Below are 22,870 nucleotides of genomic sequence, written 5' to 3'. Positions count from 1 at the left end.
GGAAGCGGCAACTGCTGGGTTTCAGGAGCTGGACACTTAGGCAAAGAGGGAGAGGAGAACACTTTTCTTTTACATTCATTTAGATTCACGGCAGCAGAGAACCTCAGCAAGGCTGAGGACTCAGGGGTTGGCAGAAATCCACAAGATGAGAATAGCTCTTGAGAGCATGGACATGAGCATGTGGTTTTTGGCCAAGTCCAAAGTGATGGATAAGAGATGTCTTGATGTGTTTAGGAGACTCAACTTGTCCCTCACATTCTGGGGAAGGGCAGTGAGTCGGTTCCTAGACCAGGTCCCATGACCCAGCCCTGGGGCATCAGGGACAGTGAGAAGGAGCAACAGGAGAGTGTGTCCAGGAGGGGAGGTCCTGGAGCAGAGTGTGTAGAATCTCCCAGGCAGCTCCTTCTCTCAGGCTGGGAGGAGGCAGTAGAGACTGAGTGTCCCCTGTAGCAGGAAAGAAGGAGGGAGCTGTGGGGAAACATGCCCATATTCATTTAACTGTATGCTCATCATTCAGGAAATGCTTCCTGAGTGCCTGCTATACCCAGTGCTGTTCTCCTGGGAGCTCTCAAGTGTGGACAGGAAGACCCGAGACAGGGCTGGGGCCAACTCAGCAATTCTCCCCGAGTTCTGATCCCCTCCCCCAGCCCTTCTACACAGTCACACAGAGTATCAGAGCAGGAACATTCTTCAGAGCATCCAATCCCAGGGTTCTCGACATTACTTTAAAGTGTGGATTCTTTCTGTCCCTGCCTCATGGTGCCCCAGAGTTCAAATCTTGAGATGGTCTCCAAGGGAACCACCTGATCAGAAGTCCCTCATTCAAAGCCCCTCCACCCATTTCCTCCATGAAACCCCTAGAACGTGGAGGATAGCCTTTGAAAATCCTTTACCAGCTCACTTCCTGAAGGACTGCATATATTTCCTGGGATTTGAGATCCTCTTAGAAGTTTCTATGAGACTCCTGAGGGGAGTGGCGGGGATGTGCCCCCTTCTCTTCACTCCTGTTGGGCCCTGACACTGTGTGACATGTGGACCTTCCTGGGCTGGAGCCTCCTGCTGACCTTGCCCCTGCTGGGGATAGACCTTAGCCTGCCCTCCCTCCCTGAAGCCTGAACCACCCTACGACTTACAGTCAGGCCCTCAGCTTCCTGTGGACATAGACGGCAGAGGCACCTACAGCCAGCAGCACCTTGTAGATCAGCAACAGAGTTACAAGAAGTGTCGTATAGCTCTCTGGGCCTGGAAATGAAGGGCAGGAGCAGCCATTAGAGGAGGCACGTTGGAGTCCATTCCCAGGGGCCTCCACTCACTCCATCTGAGGCCACCTGGACCCATCAGTGCTCTGAAGCCTTTGAACCTGTGCCCTGGGCCCAGAATGAGGTTCCTCATTTTCACTTACTCCCTTCTCAGACTGTCAGGATAGTCCTACTTGATAGAAGTCGTAGAGAACCTGTACTCTGTGATGCATAAGTACTGCCCCTGGTTTATGTACTTCATCCTCACAACTCTTTGGGCCAATATTATTATTCCTGAGTGTGATGGTTAAGTCCGTGTGTCAACTTGGCCAGGTGATGATGCCCAGTTGTCTGGTCAAGCAAACACTGGCAGAACCATTACCACAAGGGCGTTTCATGGCTGGTTAATAGATCAGACGGCTGGTTTATTAAATTAGCATTCAGTTGATTGCATCTGTGGCTGATTAAACTCTAATCAATTAAAGGTGTGTCTTCCTCAATGAGAGAACACAGACAGTTGGATTTAATCCAATCAGTTGTAGACTTTTAAGGGAGAAGAGAGAACTTTAATTTCTTCTTCAGCCAGCCAGCCTCTCCTGGGGAGTACATCGATGACTTTCATCAGAGTTGCCAGCTCACAGGCTGCTCTGTGGAATTTGTACTTGTGCATCCCCACAGTTGCATGAGACACTTTTATAAAATCACATATTTACAGATATCTCCTATTGCTTTTGCTTCCCTGGAGAACACTGACTAATACAGATTCACAGTCCACCCCTTGTCAACTTGGCAGCTATACACATCACCTTAAACCATATTTAATCTCTAAGTAGAATAAAATAACAGACATATATTTTTCCTAACAATTCTCAGCTGTCCTGCCTACAACTAGAAACACACTAAATCTCTGCAGAATAGGATGCAAGTCCTTAGGTAACAATCACACTTAAACTTGATATCCTGTAACTTACGTACTATAACATGAACAATACAACTTACATCATATGATAAGGGGATAAGATAGAGAAGAAAACATTACGAACAAATACAAACATACTCATAACAACACAAGGAGGAAGTGTTCACCCCATCACACCGAGGCATTATTATTCTGATGAGGAAATTGAGGACCAGAGAGTCCAGGGTGGGTCACAAGATTAGTGGGATCCAAACTCAGGGAAGCCCATTAGTGTTTTCCCTTAGGATGGTCCTTGAGACCCTCAGGGTCATAGGAATGAGTATCCCCAAGGCGCACAGTGCAGTGGGGACAGGGTTCCCGTGGGAGTCTCAAGGCTGCCATGCTTAGCCCCAGGGTGGGCTGTTACCTCCATGTTCTCAGGAGCCGAGGGTGTCCTCAGAGTGGCCCGACCTGATCACACCCAAGGCTGGAAAACACCCTGACAAGTCAGGGAAACAGCACTCAGCCTTGGGAGGAGCCTCAAGCATGATCTAGTCCACCTCGACCCCAGGGCAGATGTCCTCTGAAATCTTTTTGTTGGACACAGAAAGTTGGATGAGAGGAAGCACATTTTTGGATTCTTTGAGATTTTACAATGAGCAGTTTTACTTTTAAAATTAAACGAAAATTTTAAAGTTTCTTTTTATAAATAAAACAGTGCTGGTGCCTCCTTAAGGAAGGATGGAGACCTTATCATCTGTTGCTGCTGGGGGGTTGGTGGCCAAAGTATGTCCTATGCAAAAAGGTTGGCACCATGTAAGAAGTGTGGTAGGGAGGGCAATGTCCCCCGCAAAGATGCCTGTGTTCCCATCCTTGAAACCTGTGACTATGTTACCTTACATGACATAAAGGATATGAAACTATCATTACACTAAGGATTCTGAGATGGGAAGCTGATCCTCGACTATCTGGGTGGACCCAAAACAATCACATGGGTCTGTATAGGTGAAAAAGGCAAAAGAAGAGCCAGGGAAGAAAATGTGACAACAGAAATAGATTGGGGGATGGGGCCATGAACCAAGGAATGTGGGCAGCGTCTAGAAGCTGGAAAAAGCAAGGAAACAGATTCATCCCTAAGCATCCAGAAGGAATGCAGCCCAGATGACCATTTTAGACTTCAGGTCTCCAAAACTGTAAGGTAACAAGTTTGTATTGTTTTAAGCCAAGTTTGCCGGGATTTGTTACAGCCACATAGGAAACTAATACAAAGGGGCAAGAACATTAAAAGGACGGATATGATTACAGGAACAGCTACAATTTGAAGGGGCACTCTTCAAAGTGCTTGACTTTTGGGGAGGGGAAGGAAGGAAGAAGAGCTCTTTGGAAATTGAGTGGTGAAGGGGAAGCACTTGTGGAGACTCTTCTGCCCAACCTGGAGACAGCTGGTTGCCAGGTGGCCCTAGAAGGATTGTCCTGTCACAAAACCCAGCACAGTAGCCCCGGAAGCATTCTCCATCCCTGCAGGCAGCAGAATCCCTTCTCCCACCTGGAGGTCACAGGCAACCTCGCTTGGGGAAGGGCCTTTCCCTGCAAAAAGCAACAGTAGCAATCTGTGGGAACCACTGCAGTGCCACAAGAGCCAATCAGACCAACATATCACATCAAAAGCTCTGACAATTAAATTGTTGATGGAGGCACAGCTCACAGCAGTAAGCAACACCTGCCTGGTACACCTAAATGTGATGGCTGTGTGCTGAAATAGAGAATTTAAATAAGACCCAGAGTTCTCAAACATAATGGCCAACATGTTCCTGATAATACAGGTCACATGTCATACCACAAAACAGGAGAATCACAACTTGAATGAGAAAAGAATCCACCAACACCAACACCAACACCAACATGAAATACATGTTGTAATTATCTGCTAAGGGTTTAAAACAGCTATCACAATAATGCTTCAAAAATTATGTATACTCTTGAAAAAAGTAGAATGTCTCAGCAAATAAGATGTTATAAAAAACAACCCAAATGGAAATCATGGAATGGAAACACACAATAAATGAAATGAAAACCTAACAGGAAGGGATCAATAGTAGAATGGAGATGACAGAGAATGGAATCAGTGAAGCTGAGGAGAGATCAATAGAACTTATCCAATCTGAGCAACAGAGAAAAAAATAGACTATTTAAAAAAAAGAGCAGAGAATGAAAAAGAAAACACAATAAACCAAAACTTATGGGATACAGTGAGAGTGGGGCTCAGAGGGAAATTTATAGCTGCAAAGTCCTTATTAAAGGAAAAGTAAGATCTCAGATCAAGAACCTAATGTTATACCTTAAGAAGTAGAAAAAGAAGAGCAAGTTAAACGTAAAGCTACCAGGAGGGAAGTAATATAGGAGTAATAATAAGGAAGCAGAGATAAATGAAATAGAGAATAGAAAACAATTGAGAGATTCAATGAAACCAAAAGATGGTTCTCTGAAAAGATCAATTAAATTGACAAACCTTTAGCTAGACTGTCAAAGAATAAAAGAGAGAAAGGACACAAATAATGAGGGTCCCCCACGGACAGTGCAAAAACAATGCTGAGATTCTCAGAGGGAAAATATTTGTTGCTGACAGCCATGGAGGAACAAGGATGCAGAGAGAAATCTCACACCTGCGGAGCAGAAACATGTTCCTTCTAATCTGGAGTGAACCCCAAAGAGCAGGCACAAGGCCAGCACAAATCCATCCAAATTCTGAATTGGCAAATAGGTGTGAGCAGGTGGAGGTGAGGAGAAGAAACAGGTGGGGAAAGGAGGAGGTGCCACTGGCCTCTGGACTTGGCAGAGCTCGAGGGCTGTCCACTGATCTGTTCCTGGGACCAGGGCCGTGTACACTGGGTTTAGGAGTTCACCAAGGAGCTCTGAACCCAGGAGACTTGAAGTGGAGAGCAGAGGACTTGGTTCCTTGGCTGGCAGGTGATCCTGGACTGGAACATCATAGTTAGACAGGAGCAGAGCTCCCAGGCACGGAAAGGTGGGCTCAGGTCAATGCACCCAAATAGGTGTGGAGCTAGTGTTCACCCTTTGATTTCCTCTTCTCTTACTGGGGCCAATAATAATCTCTATCCCATTAGATAGTTCTGAGGATTCAACTACCTACTTACGTATCTAAATAACCTACCTAATTAGCCAACCAACCAACCATCTCTTTCACTGTTTGTAAAAGTATTTACTGAGGCCTCCTGTGTGCCAGGCCCTGAAGCTCCAGTGCTGACAGGGCCGTCATGGTCCCCACCAGCAGAGACTCAGAGCTGAGAGGTCACTGGTGCATCTCCATCAACACTATCATGAGCAAACGGAGGCACAGAAAGGGGCACAGCCTTGTCCAGGATCACACAGCAAGTCTGTTTCAGAGCCAAAGTGGAAATCCAGACATCTCGTCTCCCAGTGCACTGCTCAGTCCATGAAAATCAGACATTGATAAAATTAAAGCAGCCACCAAGGTGTCTTTAGATCATCCCCGTTTTCCTTGAAAGATGTTTTGTGGAGAGAAATGGGCTCAAATCGAATCCTTTCAAAGGGTCTGCTATGTGCCAGGCATCAGCCATGCCGATGAGGTAATGGGACATTACACAGTGGCTCTGAAACACCAACTAGGTGCTGCTGTTTGGAAGAAGGAGGAGAAATTCATGAATGACGGGTTGGAAGGAGCTGAGGAAATGATGCCCTGACACCCTTTGACTCTCCCAGGAGAGTACATCGGTACAGCCCTTTTAGAGGGCAACCTGGCAGTGTTATCAGCTTAAATAGGCATGGGAATCCTTCCCACAGAAAGAGTCACATTTTCAAGAGATACATGTCCAAGGATTTTCACTGCAGCATCAGTCACACTTGAGGCAGCCACAACATCCTGAATTCTGCCCTTTCAGGGGAATGGTTGGATGGACCTGGGACGGGCAGCCCAGGGTAGCGAGGAGAGAGGGGGAAGAAGAGTGTGACCTAGTAACCATTAGGTGAAGAAAATAAGAGGCAAGACCCTATGAAAAGGATGATCCTCCTCCCTGCTTCCCTCTCTCCCTCCCTCCCTCCCTCTAACCATCCCTCACTCTCTCCTTCCCTCCCTCTCTTCTTTAACATATATTTATGTAAATGAACTATAAAGATATATTCCAAAGTCTTACCTGCAGTGGGTGACCCTTGGGATGTGGGATTTGGGGGGAAGGAGCTGGCTTTTAAACCCTACTTTATATTTATAGATGTCTAGATTATCCTATAATAAGTATGGATTACTACTTAAGAGTAATAAACAAAGATAAAATTAAGGTGCAATTTAAGGAGGACCAGGTGGGGTGGAGTGGAGGCCTCATCAGGTGGTGTTTCTGGAGCCAGGTCCTTCTGGTGGGCAGAGCCCTGCAGGGTCTGCTGTGTGCTGACCGCCGGCTGTCCGTCATGCTCCACCTGGCAGGTGAGCACCACGTCCTCCCTGTAGGCAGACGAGTCCACCAGGAGCCAGCTCGTCAGGTTATAGGTCCCATCCTTGTTCTCCACGGGGATCGGGGCTGTTTCTGTTCGGGACACGTTTCCATTCTCCAGCCAGGTCAGCTGTGCTTTCTGGGGGTAGAACCTCTCCACCTGGCAGGTGACGTTCACCTGGTTCCCTGGCACAGGGTGTTGCACCATCTTCAAGGTGGGTGGAACTGAAACAGCACAGGCAGAGGCTCTGACCGTGGGAATGGACAGATCACAGGGGAGGGGCTCGAGATGGTGAGTTCCCACCACCACAGGCAGGGAGTCACCAGGACAGAGCCAGGCATGCAGCAGGTGCTCAAGTACTATGAGTGAAATCACTGAGCATGGAGCCTGGCACACAGTAGGTGCTCCAGGACTGGTAGCTCCCATTAGGGTAACAATGAGTGAAATCAATGGCATGCTATCAGAGCATAATAACAGCAGCAAAATAAATGAAATCACAAAACACACAGGTGATGGTACAGGGTAGGTGCAGCTGCTGTTGGTAAAATAAATGCATTGAAAATAAAATAAATGAAACCAACTAGCATGGCACATGGCACACGGCAGGCCATCAATGGCAGCTGCCACTATGAAACAATAAGGGGAAGTGCAGGTGGAGCACCAGCAGGTGCAGGGGCCCGGGTGGGACAACCAGGAATTAGACCCCAGGCAAGTCAAGCCCTGGAGTGTAACCCAGGGGAGCAGCCTTGTTGGGGTGCGGCCGGGGCTGGGTGCTCGGGTCTCTACCTCGGATGGACTCTGACAGGTTGGCCGTCCCACGGAGAGGGCTCTGCAAGGTGTCGTGGGCCACCTCGCAGATGACCTGGGAGCGGACATCCCCTGGGCTCAGCTGCACCTCGGTTCTGCTGGAGATGTTGTAGGAGACGCTGTCGTCCGGGGGGACCACGGTGGTCTGCAGGGCTGGGAGCTGGTTCCCATTTTTGAACCATGTCAAGGCGACATTCCTGGGGGAGAAGCCGTGGGACTTGCAGGTGAAGGTCACGGTCTGCCCAGTCGTGGCCCTCGCTGGGGAGCTCGAGACCACGGGGGGAGAGGGTTTGGCTATAAGAAGGAGCATTTTAAAGAGTAAGCATGATGGCGATAAGGATCAGTGAAGCCCAAGACCCTGGTGAGAGTCTTCCTCTCTGTGACCGTGGACCCTGCTCTGGTGCTGGGAGGGGTCTGTCATCCCCACCGCACAGAGGAGGGAGCAGAGGCCCTGAGCCTGCCAAGGAGCAGGAACGATGGAATCCCAGGCCTGAGTTCAGAGCCCGCCTGGTTTCCTCGGCCCCAAGAGATTTGCCGGGAACTAAATGCCGCTCGGCTGTCCTGGCAGTCACCATCCCACTGGCTGCACTGGGAACCTCACCAATTTCAGAGCGAGCGTCTCTAGGAGCGCATGGGGGGAGGGGTGCAGTGGGTCAGCGGAGCGGCCCAGCCCTGCCCTGACTGGGGACGTCACAGGTGTAAACGGGCCAGGGTGGGGGTGGGATTCCTCCTGCTGGGGTCGCAGAGAGGGGGAGATGAGGCAGTGCAAGCAGTTTGCTTTGGACAAATGCCAAGAGGCTAACCAAAAATAAACAAGCATTGATCTACCTTGGAGCCACACTTTATTTGTAGGAAGAGCCCTCCCTTAGGGAACTCATTAGTTTAGTCCAGTGTTCATTCTTCCCACAGACATTCCAGGGGGCCCTCAGCTGCATCAGGCCCTGAATGTGAAAGGAAGGGGACAAAGGAAAGTTTTTCTGAATCTGGAGTTTTCTTCTTGGTCAGATTTGGTTGAAAATAGAGATCACCGAGAGCTGAGAAAGCCAAGAATGGTGATGTCTTCAGGCAGAGGCAGCACGGAGAAGCCCTGTCCTGGTCCTGGGCACCACACAAATCGGAGACCCAGCAGAACGAGGCAGATTCTCCCCGTGGACGGGTCCTACAGGAGCTCCTTTGGTGCCTCCAAATGGCTAATAGTCACCCAACACCTTCTCTAGCAGTCGCCAGCCAGCAAGTCCTTCAACCATTTGCTCTGGTAGGAGCTTACCTGGTTTCCTGACACCCAGCAAACCCTCTGTAGCCTGGTGAGGAAGGTGTCACTAGACTAGGTCAAGTCCTAAAATCAGCAGCAGCCCAGATGTCCCCAAAAAGACGAGTCACTCTAACCTGTTAGCAACAAGTGCGAGCTCTGGGCTTCCTGACGCTGGGCTGCTCCCCCAGGGGCCCTGGCCTTGTCAAGGGGTCCATGTGGGATCCCCATGGATGGGACAAGGCTCAGAGAGGAGCGAGGCTGACCAGGGCACATGGCGGGCAAATGGGGAGCCCCCTCATAACAAGGGCTGTGTCATACTTGCATCTCTGTTCTACTTCCTGAGCCTCAGTGTTTGCTTCTAGAAACAGTGGTAAAAATACCAACCTGGGAAGGCTAGAGAGGTAGGATATAAAACACAGAGCCTGGCACACAGTAGGGGCTTTATAAAGAACTATTCTTAAGACATTAATAACATCTGGCTGCTACTAATTCTTAACTCCATATTTATCCTTCAGGCAGTAAGAAGGCAAAACCAAAGCATAGAAAAACCAGCAAGAGAAGTCTCAAATCTGCTCCTTGCAGCTGCCACGAAAGAGTCATATGAAAAAGCAGCAGAAACCACCAAATGATGATTCGCTCCCTCTTTTTAAAAGAATCCCCTTAGGAAACAAGATTGGCAAATTGGTTTTCAAAACACAAACAAGGTCACAGGCATTTTACTCCAGATTAGCTATTTAGGGAAAGCTGGCAGCATTTTAAAAGGTGAGGAACAGATTTCATGGGTGACATTTGGTGTGTCGAGGCTGGGATGTTCTGAGCCTTAACAGTGAGGGTTTGTTGGGATCCTGGCACCTGTATAGACGCAAACATGGGGAAGGGTGGGAGGTGCACAGCGGTGAAGCTGGGGTCTCAGCAGGGCTTTGTCCCCAGAGGCCAGTTCTCAGCCCAAGGCGTGTCCATGGGAGGAGTTCACACCTCACACTCGGTCCCCAAGGAGCCGTCACCAACACATGGGACTCTGAAGCACCCACACCCCAAAACAGTTTTCTTAAAGCCCAGCTCCATGCGGAACCATCTTTCTCAAAGAAAAAAATGCACATTTTCCTGTGTGGCTTCGAAGAGCATCTAGGTCAGGGTCTCGGCTCTGACAGTGTGCTAGAATCATCGGGATTATTTACAATGTTCAGATGCCCAGGCCCAGGTCAGACGAGCCACAGCAGAACTTCTTGGCAGCGGTGATGTGGGGGAGCTGGATCTGGGGGTTATGTCCAGAAGTGACTGTATTGAGCAGCCAAGGGTGAAAACCACCCTTCCCCACTTCCACATCCCGTTCGCACTTGAGGCCTGGAGAGGAACAGTGACCTGTCCTAGTCCCATGAGTTTGACATACGTGGGTGACGTCTATTGGATGTTTACCACTGGCCATGCAAGCACCATCCTCGGTTCTCGTATGTGTTAGCTCCCCAGTCCTGGCCACATCTCTGGGAGGTCAGTGTTATCCTCACAAATGAGGATGCCAAGGCACGCAGTGGGGAGGGACAGGTCAGAGGCCACCCAGCCAGAAGCACAGAGCTGGGATTCGAATCCAGGCCCCTGCTCTCCTACCCACTGCGCTACTGACACCCAGTGATGACCCTAACCCAGCACAATCCAGGGCCCTATACACGTCCTCTCCAGTCCTCACAGAACCCCTGAATGGTAGCCATGACCAGCACCATTTCACCATTTCACAGATGGGGAAACTGAGAATTCAAGGGAAACCCAGACTTGTCTAAGAATGCACAGCTTTGAGATGGCAATACCCATCATTTACTGGAAAGGTCCATGTGATTATCCACATTCTACAGATGGGGAAACTGAGGCTCAGCACAGGGAACTGGGTCACTGAAGGTCGCATGACCTTGACATAGGACCTTGATTACCGGGACCGAAGATGTGTGAGGTGCTTCACATGAGAATCCATTCACTCTCCTAAAAGGAGCCCTCACTCATTCCCATTCACAGATGAGAAGACTCAGGCTCAGTGGGATGGAGGGGGTCTGGGGGGTTTCCTACAGCCCCCTGAGCTTTCTTGTGCCCCACCCTCATGAGCCCCGACATTGACCCACCCTCCCCTGTCCCTGGAGGTTCCTGACTTCAAGCAATTACAGGGAGGGGTCGCCCTGCTGAGCCCCCAGGCCCGGTCGCCTCTGGCAGCAACAAAGGGAAGGGGATGAGCTGCTGACCACCTGTGTCTAGAATATAAACTCTGATCACAGAGGACCCCGAGCACCCCCTAGAGATGGCTTCCTCTCAGCATTCCCTTGTCTTCAGGGCCATGAAGTGGGGGCAGCACGTTGTCTGCTGGGATCGCGACAGGCCCTGACCCTGTTCCACTAAAGCTCTCTGCAGGGCCTGCTCCCGGGGCCACTCAGGGAAGGAGCAACATCCCCGCAACAGGGAGCAAAGTTTCCTAAATGCTCTCGGGCTGAGACGGGCCTTGGGAAAGTTTCAACAGATCATTAGACTTTGGTCACATCTCTGTAATCTGGGGATATAAAGCTAGACCCTCCTACCTCCATAGGACTTTTTAAAATTTTGTTTTGTTTTTATTGCTTTTTTTTGTAAAACAGAACAATGCAAGATTTTAAAAGGAGAGGGCTGGAGCCTTTCTCTCCCCTTAAACATGTCCAGAGGGTTGATGCAGAGAGGACGGGTGGTGGAATAGGCTGTTTGGGGTTCAGATCTCAGCTTCCTCCCTGCTCTTCTCTGAGTCTCAGTGTCCTCATCTGTAAAAGGGGCACAGCATGGCCTGTCCCTCCTAGCACTGGTTATAAGGAGTCAATGCCATCCATAATGGATAGTGCCAGGCAAGGTCTGGCACATGGTGGCTCCCTGCCCCCTCACAGCCTTCCTCCCTCTCATCCAGGGAATCATTTAGGAAGAGAGCACAGCAAAGAGGAGTGAGACTGGACGAGGAGCTTGCCAATGGGAGTTCCAGAGGAGCCACTGACTACTGTGATTGCTTAGGCAAGGGAGGGTCTGTATCACCTGGAACTTCAGTCTCTTCATCTGTCATGTCTGTAAAGTCAGAATCAAGCCCTCTGTCTGGCCTTTGTCCATGGGTTGGGGGCTGACTTGATTACTAGAGCATGTAGGATGTAAATCTGTCAACATCCACAGAAATCAAAATGCACATGCTCCCTGACCCAGCAAGGCCCTTCAGGGGGCATCTCCCTGTTGAGTAGGACACACATACAAGGTGATCCTCTGCATCATGGCTTTAACAGCTCAAGATGGGGAATAGCTTAAATATCCACCAACAGGAGACTGGAAACAGTGATGGTATTTTCATTCCATGGGGTATTATGCAGCCATTGAAAACAACTCAGCCTACCCACATGTACTGACGTGCGATGACTGATACGGAATGAGGCCCCGAAGGTTTGAGAGGGGTTTTTCAATCACCAATGGATGTATGAGTGGGAGGTCTTCTGCACCTTTGGGAAATTGATGAGGAGAACTGCCAGCTCCCTGCTCAAGGGTTCAGTTCAAGGAGCTTTAATTCAGCACCTACTATGCAGTGCGTTCATTGATGGGAAGAGTGTCCACAGCCGGGGCAGTAGGAGCCTGGCCTGGAACTGGATCTGTGTTCCAGTCCCGAGTCCATTGGCCACTCGCCAGGGGACAGTTGCTCCTGGCCTCAGGCTCCCCTCTCTGAGTGGGGGGTGGGCTGGTGCTGTCTAAAGGCCCTTGACGTGCTGACATCCCAGGACTTAGGAGGTGGAAAGGGGCTCCCGGGCCTCTGGCAGGAGACCCCAAATGAGCATGTCTTTTGCTGCCTCAAGTGGGGTCCCCTAAGTCTCCCACATGGGGAATCCCTTCCCTGGGGTGAGGGACCCTGAGAAGACCCAGCTCTGCTCGGGGTCTCCAGTGACTGTGAGACTGAATCTGTCCCCGGCCCACAGGGGATTTCCTGATAGCACCTTGGCATGTCCTCCAACCAAATCAACATGGAATCTTTGACTCTGAGAAATTTCTCCTGGGTGAGAAGTTTCTGAGGAATAAATGAACACACACTCTCCTCTACCCTGGCCTGACTTTCCCCTCACTGCGAGGGAGGAGAACCCAACCTTCAGGGAGGAGAGCTCTGGCCTGCTGTGTTCATTCCTGATGCCACAGCGCCAAGAGCAGGGCCTGGCACCCAGGGGGCTCCCTGCAAATGTTTGCAGAATAAAGAGGAGACCCCCACACTGCAGGGGTCCCTCTCTGGAAGTGAATTTGGGCCTTTGGACTAGATGATCTCTCACTCTTCTGCTTCCTCCTATTTAAATTCAAAGGGTGGGACCAGATTGGAAAAGGCAGGGTCTTTGGAGCCAGGCAGACGAGGGTACCGCACCTCCAGCTTTTACCAGCCGAGGGGCCTTGAGCAAACAACGTGACCCCTCTGGGCCTCAACCTCCCTGGTCTATAAAAGGGGGTGAAATGGGACCACAAATACAAGCCCCCACCCCACACCTGATGCTTGGTTGTTGCTCAGAGAACAGAGAACTTCACTATTGCTTTACTGTCACACACCCGGGACGAAGGAGCCCCTGACGTACTCACCACTCACGGACACCCGGGTGCCGGGACCAGACTTGTACTCCGTGTCTGGGGTCCCTTTCTGGAACTTCACACAGTAGTAGGTGCCGGTGTCAGACGGGGTGATGCTACTGATGTGGATGGAAAAGTCCAGGTTGCCTCCCTTTGTTTGGTCTGTAACAGTTTTTACTCGGGGGAAGTGGCCTCCTTTAAATTCATAGATTAATTCCCGGCCTGGCCCAGCCCCCTTGAACCACTTGACGTCCCCGGGTGGGCGCCGAGAGGACAGGCTGCAACGCAGGGTGACTGACTCCCCGGCTTTGACCGACACTGACTTGTCAGGCTGAGTCACCCGCAGCTCCTCCTCCTCCTGTCCTGCTGCTCCTGGAGGGAAACACAGAGCAATTATCCGTCCTCCCTGCTCTGGTGTGTTTTCTTGAGTGTTTGTCAACAGCTTTCATTTACTGAGTGCAGAGCATGAGCTGGCCTTGTGTGCAGCACACTGCATGAATCATCTCATTTAATCCTCACAATGAGGAAACTGAGGCACAGAGAGGTTAAGGGTGGGCAGAGCACAGGCTGGACCCCGGCCTGGGTGGAGGGCCTGAGTAGTCTCTGGAAGAGCCACGTCTGAGCTGGGCCCAGAATTCACTACTGAGCTTACCAGGAGGAAGGGGCCGTGTGGAAGAACTGCCAGCCCGGCATGTTCCACCCCTTTATCTGATGGCCGCAGGGGTGATGAGGGACACGATGTAGAACAGAGTGACCGCCTGTCCTGCTGTGACCCACACTGACTTCTGAGTCACCCGCAGGTCCCCTCCCCAATGCTGCTGGAGGGAAGCCGGGAGTTGGTGCCCACAGCCCCTTGTCTGCACTGGGCAAGGCTCAGGAGCCTGGATCCACTGCCTGCTGCTCCTCATTCATCCTTTTCCTGTGACTTTAGAGCTGGTGAAGCCTGAAGCAGGGCCCCAGGGCCCATCCAGCTCTGTCTCTCTCTGTCCAGACCCTGACGAGACAGGAGTGTCTGTCCCTGGAAGCGTGCTGATATTTGGGGCTTATTCCCTGGCTCTTAGCTGAAATCCTGCCTCTCCAATCTCCCAATGTCTCTGTGAGCTAGTCCACGTCCCCTTATCAAATGGCTTTTCTGTTTGGCTCAGCCAATCAGCCTCTGTTTCCTGCAGCCAACAGTCTCCCATTCACTCTTGCTGTGATGTATTAAAGCACTGCTTTCCAAAGTCAGGAGTCAGTTTTGTGCATACTTTTTACATTTGCAATTCAATTTTAGTTCATGCTCAGGAGATTATGGATAAGTGTGCAGAACTCTAAGTACAATAATAATCACAGCAGTGATGGCTACAGAAGAAAAAAGTTATAATCAAGTATTAATTATTAAAGTTTTGTAGAAAACATTGCTGGCTCTACCCTTTCTGGCCATGTGGAGTGCGGCACTTTCTGAAACTTTGCATTGGGTGGGGCCACGTGACTACTTTAGACCAATGAGTTGGGAGCAGAAGTGACAGGTGTAACTTCTGGGCTGTGTGTGTAACTGCAGGTGCAAGAATCTCTGCAGATCAACTTTCCTGTTCCACAGAGATGCAAAGTTCAGGATAGATTCTGCCTAGATTCTTGAGTGACAGGGATGAACAGAATCTCCCACACTGTGAATATGATGCTCAAATACAATGTTGTTTTTTTAAGTTCCTGAGCTCTTCCCCCATAGCATAGGCTCACAGTATTAGTTTCCTATTTCTGCTATCACAAATTGGGACACATTTAATGGTTTAAAAGGACAGAAATAATTTACCTTACAGTTCTGGTGTCAGGAGTCTGAAATAGTTCCTAAGTGATCCTTCTGGAAGCTCCAGGGAGAATGGGTTCTTGCCTACGGCACCTTCTAGAGGGCGCAGACTCCCGGGCTCTTGACCCCTCCGAGCAGTGACATCACTGTGACCTCCTGTTCCTGTTGTCACATCTCCTTCTTCACCTCTGTTCCTCTTGTCTTCCTCTTATAAGGACTCATGAATGTATAGGGTCCACCTTGATAGTCCAGGATAACCTCCCCATATCAAGTTCTTTCATTTGAGCTTATCTGCAAAGTCCCTATTGCTATATAAGGTAGCATATTCGCGGGTTCCTGAGATTAGGAAGCCGACTCTTCTGGGGGCTATTTTTCTGTCTACCACACGTCTCTCCTGACAGCTACAAGAACTGGTCCCTAGAAGTGTGGGGTCATCATCATCCAAACTCAAGCATGTGCATTGTCTTATAGCTGAGTGGCAAGGAAACTTACAGGAATCAGGAAAAGGGCAATTCAAGTTGTGCACTGATGGAACAGTTGGTAAAAATGTCACCTTTAAAAACATGTTAGACAAAAAATGTATCTACTTGTAGCTCTTGGGGGAGATGTTGGAAAACACAATTTTAGTAGTGTTTTTGGTTACTGGAGTCTGCATTGGATAAGTTAGTACAAAAAAGGCAAAGAATCAGAAAAGAATTGGCTAGTTTGCAAGCAGGAATAAAATGGAACTGAGAAATCTAGAATCAGGTTAGAAAAGCAATTGTTACTCAGCCCTCAGCCATTTTAAGACAACAGAGGTGGCCACTGACCCTCAAAATCCTTTGTGCCCTGATGAACCAGCAGCAAGACTTGGTCCAAAAGAAGAATTAGGGGAGGAGCCAGCTGGGACTGCCCCAATCTGCCGGACCACAGGGCTGGTTGCAGTTCAGAAGAAAGAGGCACGAAACCCCAGGGTGATCAGCCCAAAGGCATTTATTAGAGGCACGTACAGAGAGCGGCAGGGACCTCATGCCGGACAGGAAGATGGCAAGAAGTTCACTGGGGTCTGCCCACGCCGATGGCAACCACGCTATGGATTATATATGGTTGAGGAATGAAGGTCGCTAGGTGCCAGGGGCTTGTGTGCAAGTATTGGGAAAACATTTAGTATGTGCTCTTTTCCCAAAACAAGATGTGCTCAAGGTGGGCTGCACTCAAGGTTAGAGCAGCAGAGCTCCCTGTGCTCCAGGGAAGGGCTGTCTGAGGAGGGGGTGGGGTGAGGTCCATCTTTGGTCTGGTTAGATTAGAACTGGGCTCGCAGTCAAAGATCACATCCTGATAAGGTCCTTCTGCCCATTGTTAGCCCTTGGAGGTGTAAAGTGTCTCAGAGCAAAGACCCAGGTAAGATTATAGTCCTAGTCGAGCCTTGTGATGGGACAAAATGACACCAGGAAGAAGATGAAATGCAGGGCCCCAAATCCTGTACACTTGGCAAACGGGCAAAGAAAGTGGAGACTTCAGAAATGTGCTTTGAAAAGAATTATGGATGGTGGGTTAGAGCCACGTTACTGTTTTTGACCAATGAATTCTGACTTGAAGGGACAAGGGTCACTTCTGAGCCAATCATTGAGCTGTAGGTGGAAGACTTAACCAGTTCTACGTCACTGCCTCAGTGACTAGAGAGTTTTTGGAGACACAGAGAAATACAAAAATTTTTGAAGTTTCCCAAGAAACGGGCACGGTTACTGGTGGCAGGAAGATAAATCAGAGGAGCAATCTATTGCAGTACCACAAATATATCCTGTTTTGTTTTGTTTCCCCCTATTTCTCAACTAAAAGGGAGAATGTACGGTTCCCCTTTGTGAAGTGTGTGTAGGTAAAAGCCAGCCACTTAGCACTGTTTGTAAGCACAGCTGCCTCCGAAGGGGAGCACATCCTGTTACAGCGCAGGTCCTGTGGTGGGCTGGGAACTTGCACAGGGTGGGTTTTTAGGTCTGGAGATTGGGGAAGGGGAAGCTGAACTGTACCTTTCATCACCTTCATTTCTTCCCACCCCCACCCTGCACAGCAGAGAGAACTCCAATATAGAAATGCACAGAAATTCTGCTTTGAGGAAAAACTAATTTCACTAGAGAGAAGTTTGCTTATCTCAAGAATTGGGGAGAGGGTAAGGGTGAAGAAGGGTGACTGGGAGAGTGGGGAAACTAAACACATGTTCAATGTGCATGTTGTATAGACAGAAAATGATCTGAAGACAACAATAAGGAAAGCCTTTTTTAAAGAGTGGGTATACAGTTACTCACACCCACCTGTACACATATATAGATGCATAAATATGTGTATTTATATCAATGTTTAAATATATACACACATACACACACACACAAGTACAGCCTAGCATGCTAATATCCAAAGCTGTTTTGAGGATTAAATAAAATTAAAATCCGTGTTAAAAGCTCCACAAAAAAGTTAGCACATAGAAAGCATCTAACACGCCATGAATAAAATTTGAGAGGACACACAGTAGAAGTTCAACTCTAGCTATGTCTGGCTGGAGTGAGGGGTGACGATTTTTCGTCTTTTTGCTTCTCTCCATTTTCTAGTTTTTCAGCAATGAGCTTTCCTTAGAAGTTGAGTAATGCAACGTGCTTAAAAGAATGAGCTCCGGGGCTGGTTGGCCTGGATTTGAATGCCAGCTGCTCACTCCTTCAGGTAGATGACATTGGGCAAGTGATGCTGCCTGCCTCAGTTTCCCCATCTGTGAATTGGAGACAATGGTAGTAGCTGTCACATAGGGGAGCTCTGAGGATTAGACGAGTTAATACGGCCAGTCGGCTTGAACTGTCCTTGCCTTACCGGGCTCCATGGTGAACGCTCATTGTTGGTATTCAGGTGCAGTGTGTGATGGGAATCATTTTAAGAGTCAGACCTCTGGGGCAACAAGGCAGGGCCAGAGGTGAGGGGCTGGGAGGGGTGGGCAACTAGTAGGGGTGGGCAGCTGGAGGGAGGTGGGCCTAGCCCTGGGATGGTGGGGTTGGCTCAATGGCGTGGAGTAAAAATCGGGCTGTTGAGGGATGCTGTAAACAGGGGCTCACCCAGGCTGCCCCAAAAACGGCCCTAAATCCTCACTGACTTGGTTAGCAGGGAGAATAAAATCTCCACATGCAAGCCTAAGAGACTAGGGAGGCTGTGGGGACCCATGAAACAGAAAAATGCAGAGCTTCTTAAAGAGGAAGAGGCTGTGGGTGATGGGCGGGGAGACTCTGAGATCACAATTGAGGGAGAAGCAGAGAGACAAGAGGAGCAGAGCGGGCTGCGCCCCAGCTTGGGAGGGCATGGCTGACGTCCCCAGGGCAGCGCTGCATCTCGGCCCAGCTCCAGCAGGCGCCATTCCCAGCGTCATGTACTCGGGGTGGTCAGCAGATAGCTCCGGGCTTGGAGCCCCGACCCCTTGGGATTGTCCATGAGCTGTCTCTGTGTGGCCTTGGGCAGGTTGCTTCACCTCTCTGGGCCTCAAAATTTGCAAGGGTTTAAATAATGAGCTCTTTGAAAACTGTTCTGTCAACTAAAAACATTACTGTAGCAGCCCCTGGCCTGAGCAAAACAGGCCTGCAGACTTGGCGCACAGCTCTCTGTGTGAACTGGGCAGCTGATGTTTAACCTATCGTCTTTGTAAACCAGTAGAGAGAAAATGGTGAAGTAGCCTTAAAATGTAACTTTAAAATGGGAAGTAGACAGGAGGTAAGAAACTCTTGGTCTCACAAAGGAGCAAGATGTAAATGTAACATTAGACCTCCCAACATCAAATATTAATCTAGTTTACGTGTTCCTGACTTCCTAATGTTATCACTCTTGTGGTCATCTACAAAGACCCATCCTATGATCCTCCTCTCCTTCCTGCACCAAACCCCCTCCCCCATGTCGCAAGACCCTGTTCCCACTTGCTCTCCCACCCTTAGGAATGTCTTTGTCTTAAACACTTACAACTGGCTCCACTGGCCTCTTTAATTGCACGGTTTGCCTCCTGACGAATGCTGCACCTGTCTGGCGAGGGACAGCTGTCATGATCCCTATTAAACCTGTAAGCAAGCCCTGAATAAAGGTTCATGTATCAGAAAATGTCCCGAGCCTTCTTCGGTCTTTCAACTGGCAAAACCCTCATGGGCTGCGACAATTATAAAAGTGTAAATTATTATGGTGGTGGATATAGCTTGAAGCATCAGCTGATGGGCTGCCTCTCATACCAGCTGTGGGGGATGGATCCAGGGAGGAAATGCTCAGGCCCCTGAGTTTATGCCGTCAGCTATGCCCAGACCTCAGTTTCCTGTCCAGCCCTGCATGGCACACCAGGATGGAGTCCCTGGAAGTCTGGACGCAGAGGAAGGCTGAGGGGCAGAAAGGGGGTTTCACCCCAACCCAAGGCTCACCTGTGAGGAGCAGCAGCAGAGTCAGCAGCAGGGAAGGCCCGGGAGGATGAGGCCGGGAGGCACATCCGGGCATCGTGGAGGCTGCGGAGATGGCTCTGTCCAAATGCCTGTGCTGGGAGGTCCGGGAATCTACTCCCAAGAGAAGGGGAGCCCCTCCTCCATGAGAGAAGAGGAAGTGGCTACGATGTGAAGAAAGGGCCATGAGATAGCAGTCTCTCTCTAGATCTAGACAGTTCCTGCTTCTGGATTGTGAAATATAAATCACACAGGCAAATCTGCTAAAGGTGGGCAGTTACTCCCGGTTTCAGAGAGGCTTGGACAGGCCCAGCAGAAACCATGTTCTCTCCCTGCCCCGAGGCCTCTGGGCTCCCACGTGGCCCCTCACCCCATCTTGAGGTTTCCCTTGTAAATTACCATTTGGGAGCCCCAGGCTACAAATCTTAGGATGTGACTGGCTTGAGATCTTGCTCTGTGCCAGCCTCAACCCACAGCTACTCAGCTGGGGGAAGGAGGAGGGTTTACCAGAACGTGGTCATCTCTGTGGTGAACCCAGATCTGCTCTTGAAATGACTCCTTATTCTGACTCTTCATGTATATACTTGGTAAAACTTAGCCCAAATGCACAGTTTAGTGCAGATATATGTGGTATGCTGATATATGATGTATGTTGATATATGATATATGCTGATAGATGCTGTAACATGGGTAAATCTTAAAAACATGTTTCAGTTTAAAATGATCATTCAAATCTGAACCAAGAGTGTACTTTCATAATTAACTGCAGAAGAGGGCATGCCACTACCATATGTCTTTGATACAAAACTCTGTCTGTAGTGTGATTGCCCTATCCAGGCTTGCTAAAGGCATTTTTTTTTTTTTTATCACAGATATTTCTAGTATATTTGTACCTGGACTTCTTGTAGGGGTTTACCTTGCTCTGGATCCCAAGTATAAATGGCAGTGTTATTTGTTACTCAGGAAGTAAGTTGAAGCTACACACTCAAATGAGGTAAATGCTGACTCTAGAATTCAAATGTGTCCAAAAAGTATGTGCCTCTTTCTTAGTTCTAGATGCACCATCGTCTCTTTCTGGAGGTAATATTTTGCCTTCCCCAAACCACTGGAATCCCAGAATTTTACAAGAGGTGGCAGGCTACTGAAGTTTCATGGAATGTATTTCATTCCCTCTGGCACATATGTGTCTTACCAGGCATTTAAAATATTTCCTACTCTCTGTTCACCAAGCCCAGTCATCAATGCAGTAGACTGGAACAATGCCCTATGTAATCATAAGGTAAAACTTGTCCTTGCTAACTAGATATTGATAGAAAGTAGCAGTCCCAAGGTAAAACAGTGTAGGTGTATTGCTGTTCCTTCTAAGTGAAAGCAAACTGCTTTCGGTAGTGTTTGCTAATTGTCACAGAGCAAAAACAGCATTTGTTAGCTCAATAGTTCTAGATGCCAGAGGATATATTGATTTTGTCTAAGTAAGGTGGCCATAGGTATATCAGCAGCTGCAATTAGAATTACCATTGAGTTAAAATGACAGAAATTCATTATCACTCTTCAAGTTACATTTGCCTTCTGCACAAATCAAATAGGTAAGTTAAATGGAGACATGGTAGCAATCACTAAATATGCATCTTTCAAGTTTTTGATGATGATATTAATCTTTGAAATTCCCTAGGAGTGCAATATTGCCTTTGGTTTACTATTTTGGTAAGAGGCAGATAGATCCAGGGCATTATACTTGATTTTTCTTAGCAAAAGTATTTTTTACTATCTCACGAATCAAAGAGCCAAGGAAGTAATTCCTGATATTTCTAAGAAAATCTAGTTCAAATATGCATCCAAAAACTCTGTGAGCCTCTGCACAATGAAGAAAAGAAATCCAGTGCCAAAGGGCTCTTGTAAAGATTAGATGAGATAATGTAAAATGTTGGTAAGAATGTCTATTTAGATAAATAGTTCATAATTCTCATTTGGCTGGATCCCCAGTTTCAGCATTATTGAGGATCTAGTTGTCAGAGTCAGCGAAGAACTTTCAGAAAGAATAAGGATTTGGAGGCAAACGACATTGGGCAGTATCCAATCTTCAGCATTCAGTGACTCTGCAACCTTGACCAAGTCTGTTACTTTCTCTGGGATTCCATTTTCTCATCTATAAAATGCCCACTCATAAAGTTTTGTTTGGGATAACACAAGATAATGTAGGTACAGCAACTAGTGCCATTTCTGGCATATAATATTATTCAAAGACTGTGTATAAAATTATTAATATATAATACAAACCAAAGGTCTGAACAGGCACAAGCCATGCTCACCATCTGCACACATCTGGGTATTCCCATTGGGCCTACATTCTCTGAATTATCTCCCAAACTTCACACAGCAGTGGGTCCTGGCACCTGCAGAAATGTCAAATAAAATGGTGTTGTTGAAACTTAGGGTGACTCCAACATGGGTTGCTCAAAGGAGAGAAATACTGGGAGAAGTGTGAGCAGAGGAAGAACAACCTGAAACTGTAACTCAACTGTCAGCCACTCCCAGTCTCTTTAGAATCATGAGCTTTTGCCAGAGTCCCACGAGCCCAGTACACCTCCAGGTGCTTGTGTCTGCAGCTGCTATAGACACTGAGTTATCAGGAGGGTGCATTAGGAACACCTCACCATCTGACACTCCTGGAAAAAGTGCTCAAAGTTGTCACCCCTGCCTCTTCCCTAACCCAAGCACAAAGGAGGGGCTTGAATCCTGGCTGATTTTTGGATCCCATTAATTCATTCAGCAGCACTTATAGGACTCAAGCCACAATGTGATTGCAACATAGGGAGATGAGGTACAGATATCAGAAAGGTTGAGTCCTTAAGAGGATCTCAACAGGCACATTCTAAAAGAAGAAATAGGATTGTGGAATTTAAAAGAATTGGCTACAATTTTCTCCTAAATTGCCAAAATGCAGAAGTTATAGTAGATATTTGTTTTGTGCCCTTATTATATAAATCCTGTTCAATGTTTGATGAATTCTGAATTTTATGATCCTTATAAAAGGAAAACACTAGTTATCACCGTCTGAGCCAAAAGTGGCATACTCACTTTCCCAGCCTCCCTAATAGGTAGGGCCCGAGTATGTGAATTGCTATCTGCCAATCCGATGCACCTATGCCAGACCTTGATGTGGGCAATTGAACTCAAGAAGCAAATGGAGAGGCAGGGCAAGATGGTGGCATAGGGATGTGTAGAATTTAGTTAGTCCACCAGAGTAACTAGTAAATATCAAGGAACTGCTAGTAAATATTCTGGAACAACTGATGGGGGACACTGGTGACTGGACACACATTGTACAACAGTCTGGAAAGGGTGGAACTGCTGAGATTGCAGCATAGAACTGTAAGTAAAGCTCCCCAAACTGCAGCGCTGGCACCCCTCCCCCACTGGCACTTCAAA

At 48.4% G+C, this 22,870-nt stretch overlaps 1 protein-coding gene and 1 pseudogene across 2 annotated transcripts; both read right to left on the bottom strand.

Annotated features, from left to right (window-relative positions):
- LOC119515214 overlaps positions 1-19,482 on the bottom strand; it is a 32,169-nt pseudogene extending 12,687 nt beyond the window's left edge.
- On the bottom strand, positions 307-19,516 carry LOC119515211 (signal-regulatory protein beta-1-like). 2 transcript variants are annotated; one of them, XM_037811061.1, is made up of 6 exons: positions 19,427-19,516; positions 13,247-13,606; positions 7,387-7,701; positions 6,495-6,824; positions 1,134-1,242; positions 307-444 (listed from the first exon to the last, which is right to left on the bottom strand). In XM_037811061.1, exons 1-5 carry the CDS (start codon positions 19,497-19,499, stop codon positions 1,136-1,138), a joined length of 1,185 nt encoding a protein of 394 aa, XP_037666989.1. In that variant the 5' UTR covers positions 19,500-19,516; the 3' UTR covers positions 307-444; positions 1,134-1,135. The 2 variants fall into 2 exon arrangements, with proteins under 2 accessions (XP_037666989.1, XP_037666990.1); XM_037811062.1 differs by lacking the exons at positions 6,495-6,824; positions 7,387-7,701.
- Between the last annotated feature and the right edge of the window lie 3,354 nt (positions 19,517-22,870).

The sequence above is a fragment of the Choloepus didactylus genome, chromosome 19, assembly GCF_015220235.1.
Source record: "Choloepus didactylus isolate mChoDid1 chromosome 19, mChoDid1.pri, whole genome shotgun sequence".
NCBI lineage: Eukaryota > Metazoa > Chordata > Mammalia > Pilosa > Megalonychidae > Choloepus > Choloepus didactylus.
The sequence above is the reverse complement of the archived record's forward strand: the minus strand, read 5'-3'. Positions and strand labels throughout refer to the sequence as shown.

What these genes read in the sequence shown, in the direction of transcription:
- LOC119515211 (XM_037811061.1), bottom strand. Translation starts at nt 19,499, where the DNA reads ATGCCCGGATGTGCCTCCCGGCCTCATCCTCCCGGGCCTTCCCTGCTG. An exon ending in TCTGCTGCTGCTCCTCACAG is followed by an intron (nt 13,607 to 19,426) that starts GTGAGCCTTGGG and finishes GTTTCCCTCCAG; the next exon opens with GAGCAGCAGGACAGGAGGAG. An exon ending in CACCCGGGTGTCCGTGAGTG is followed by an intron (nt 7,702 to 13,246) that starts GTGAGTACGTCA and finishes TCCTTCTTATAG; the next exon opens with CCAAACCCTCTCCCCCCGTG.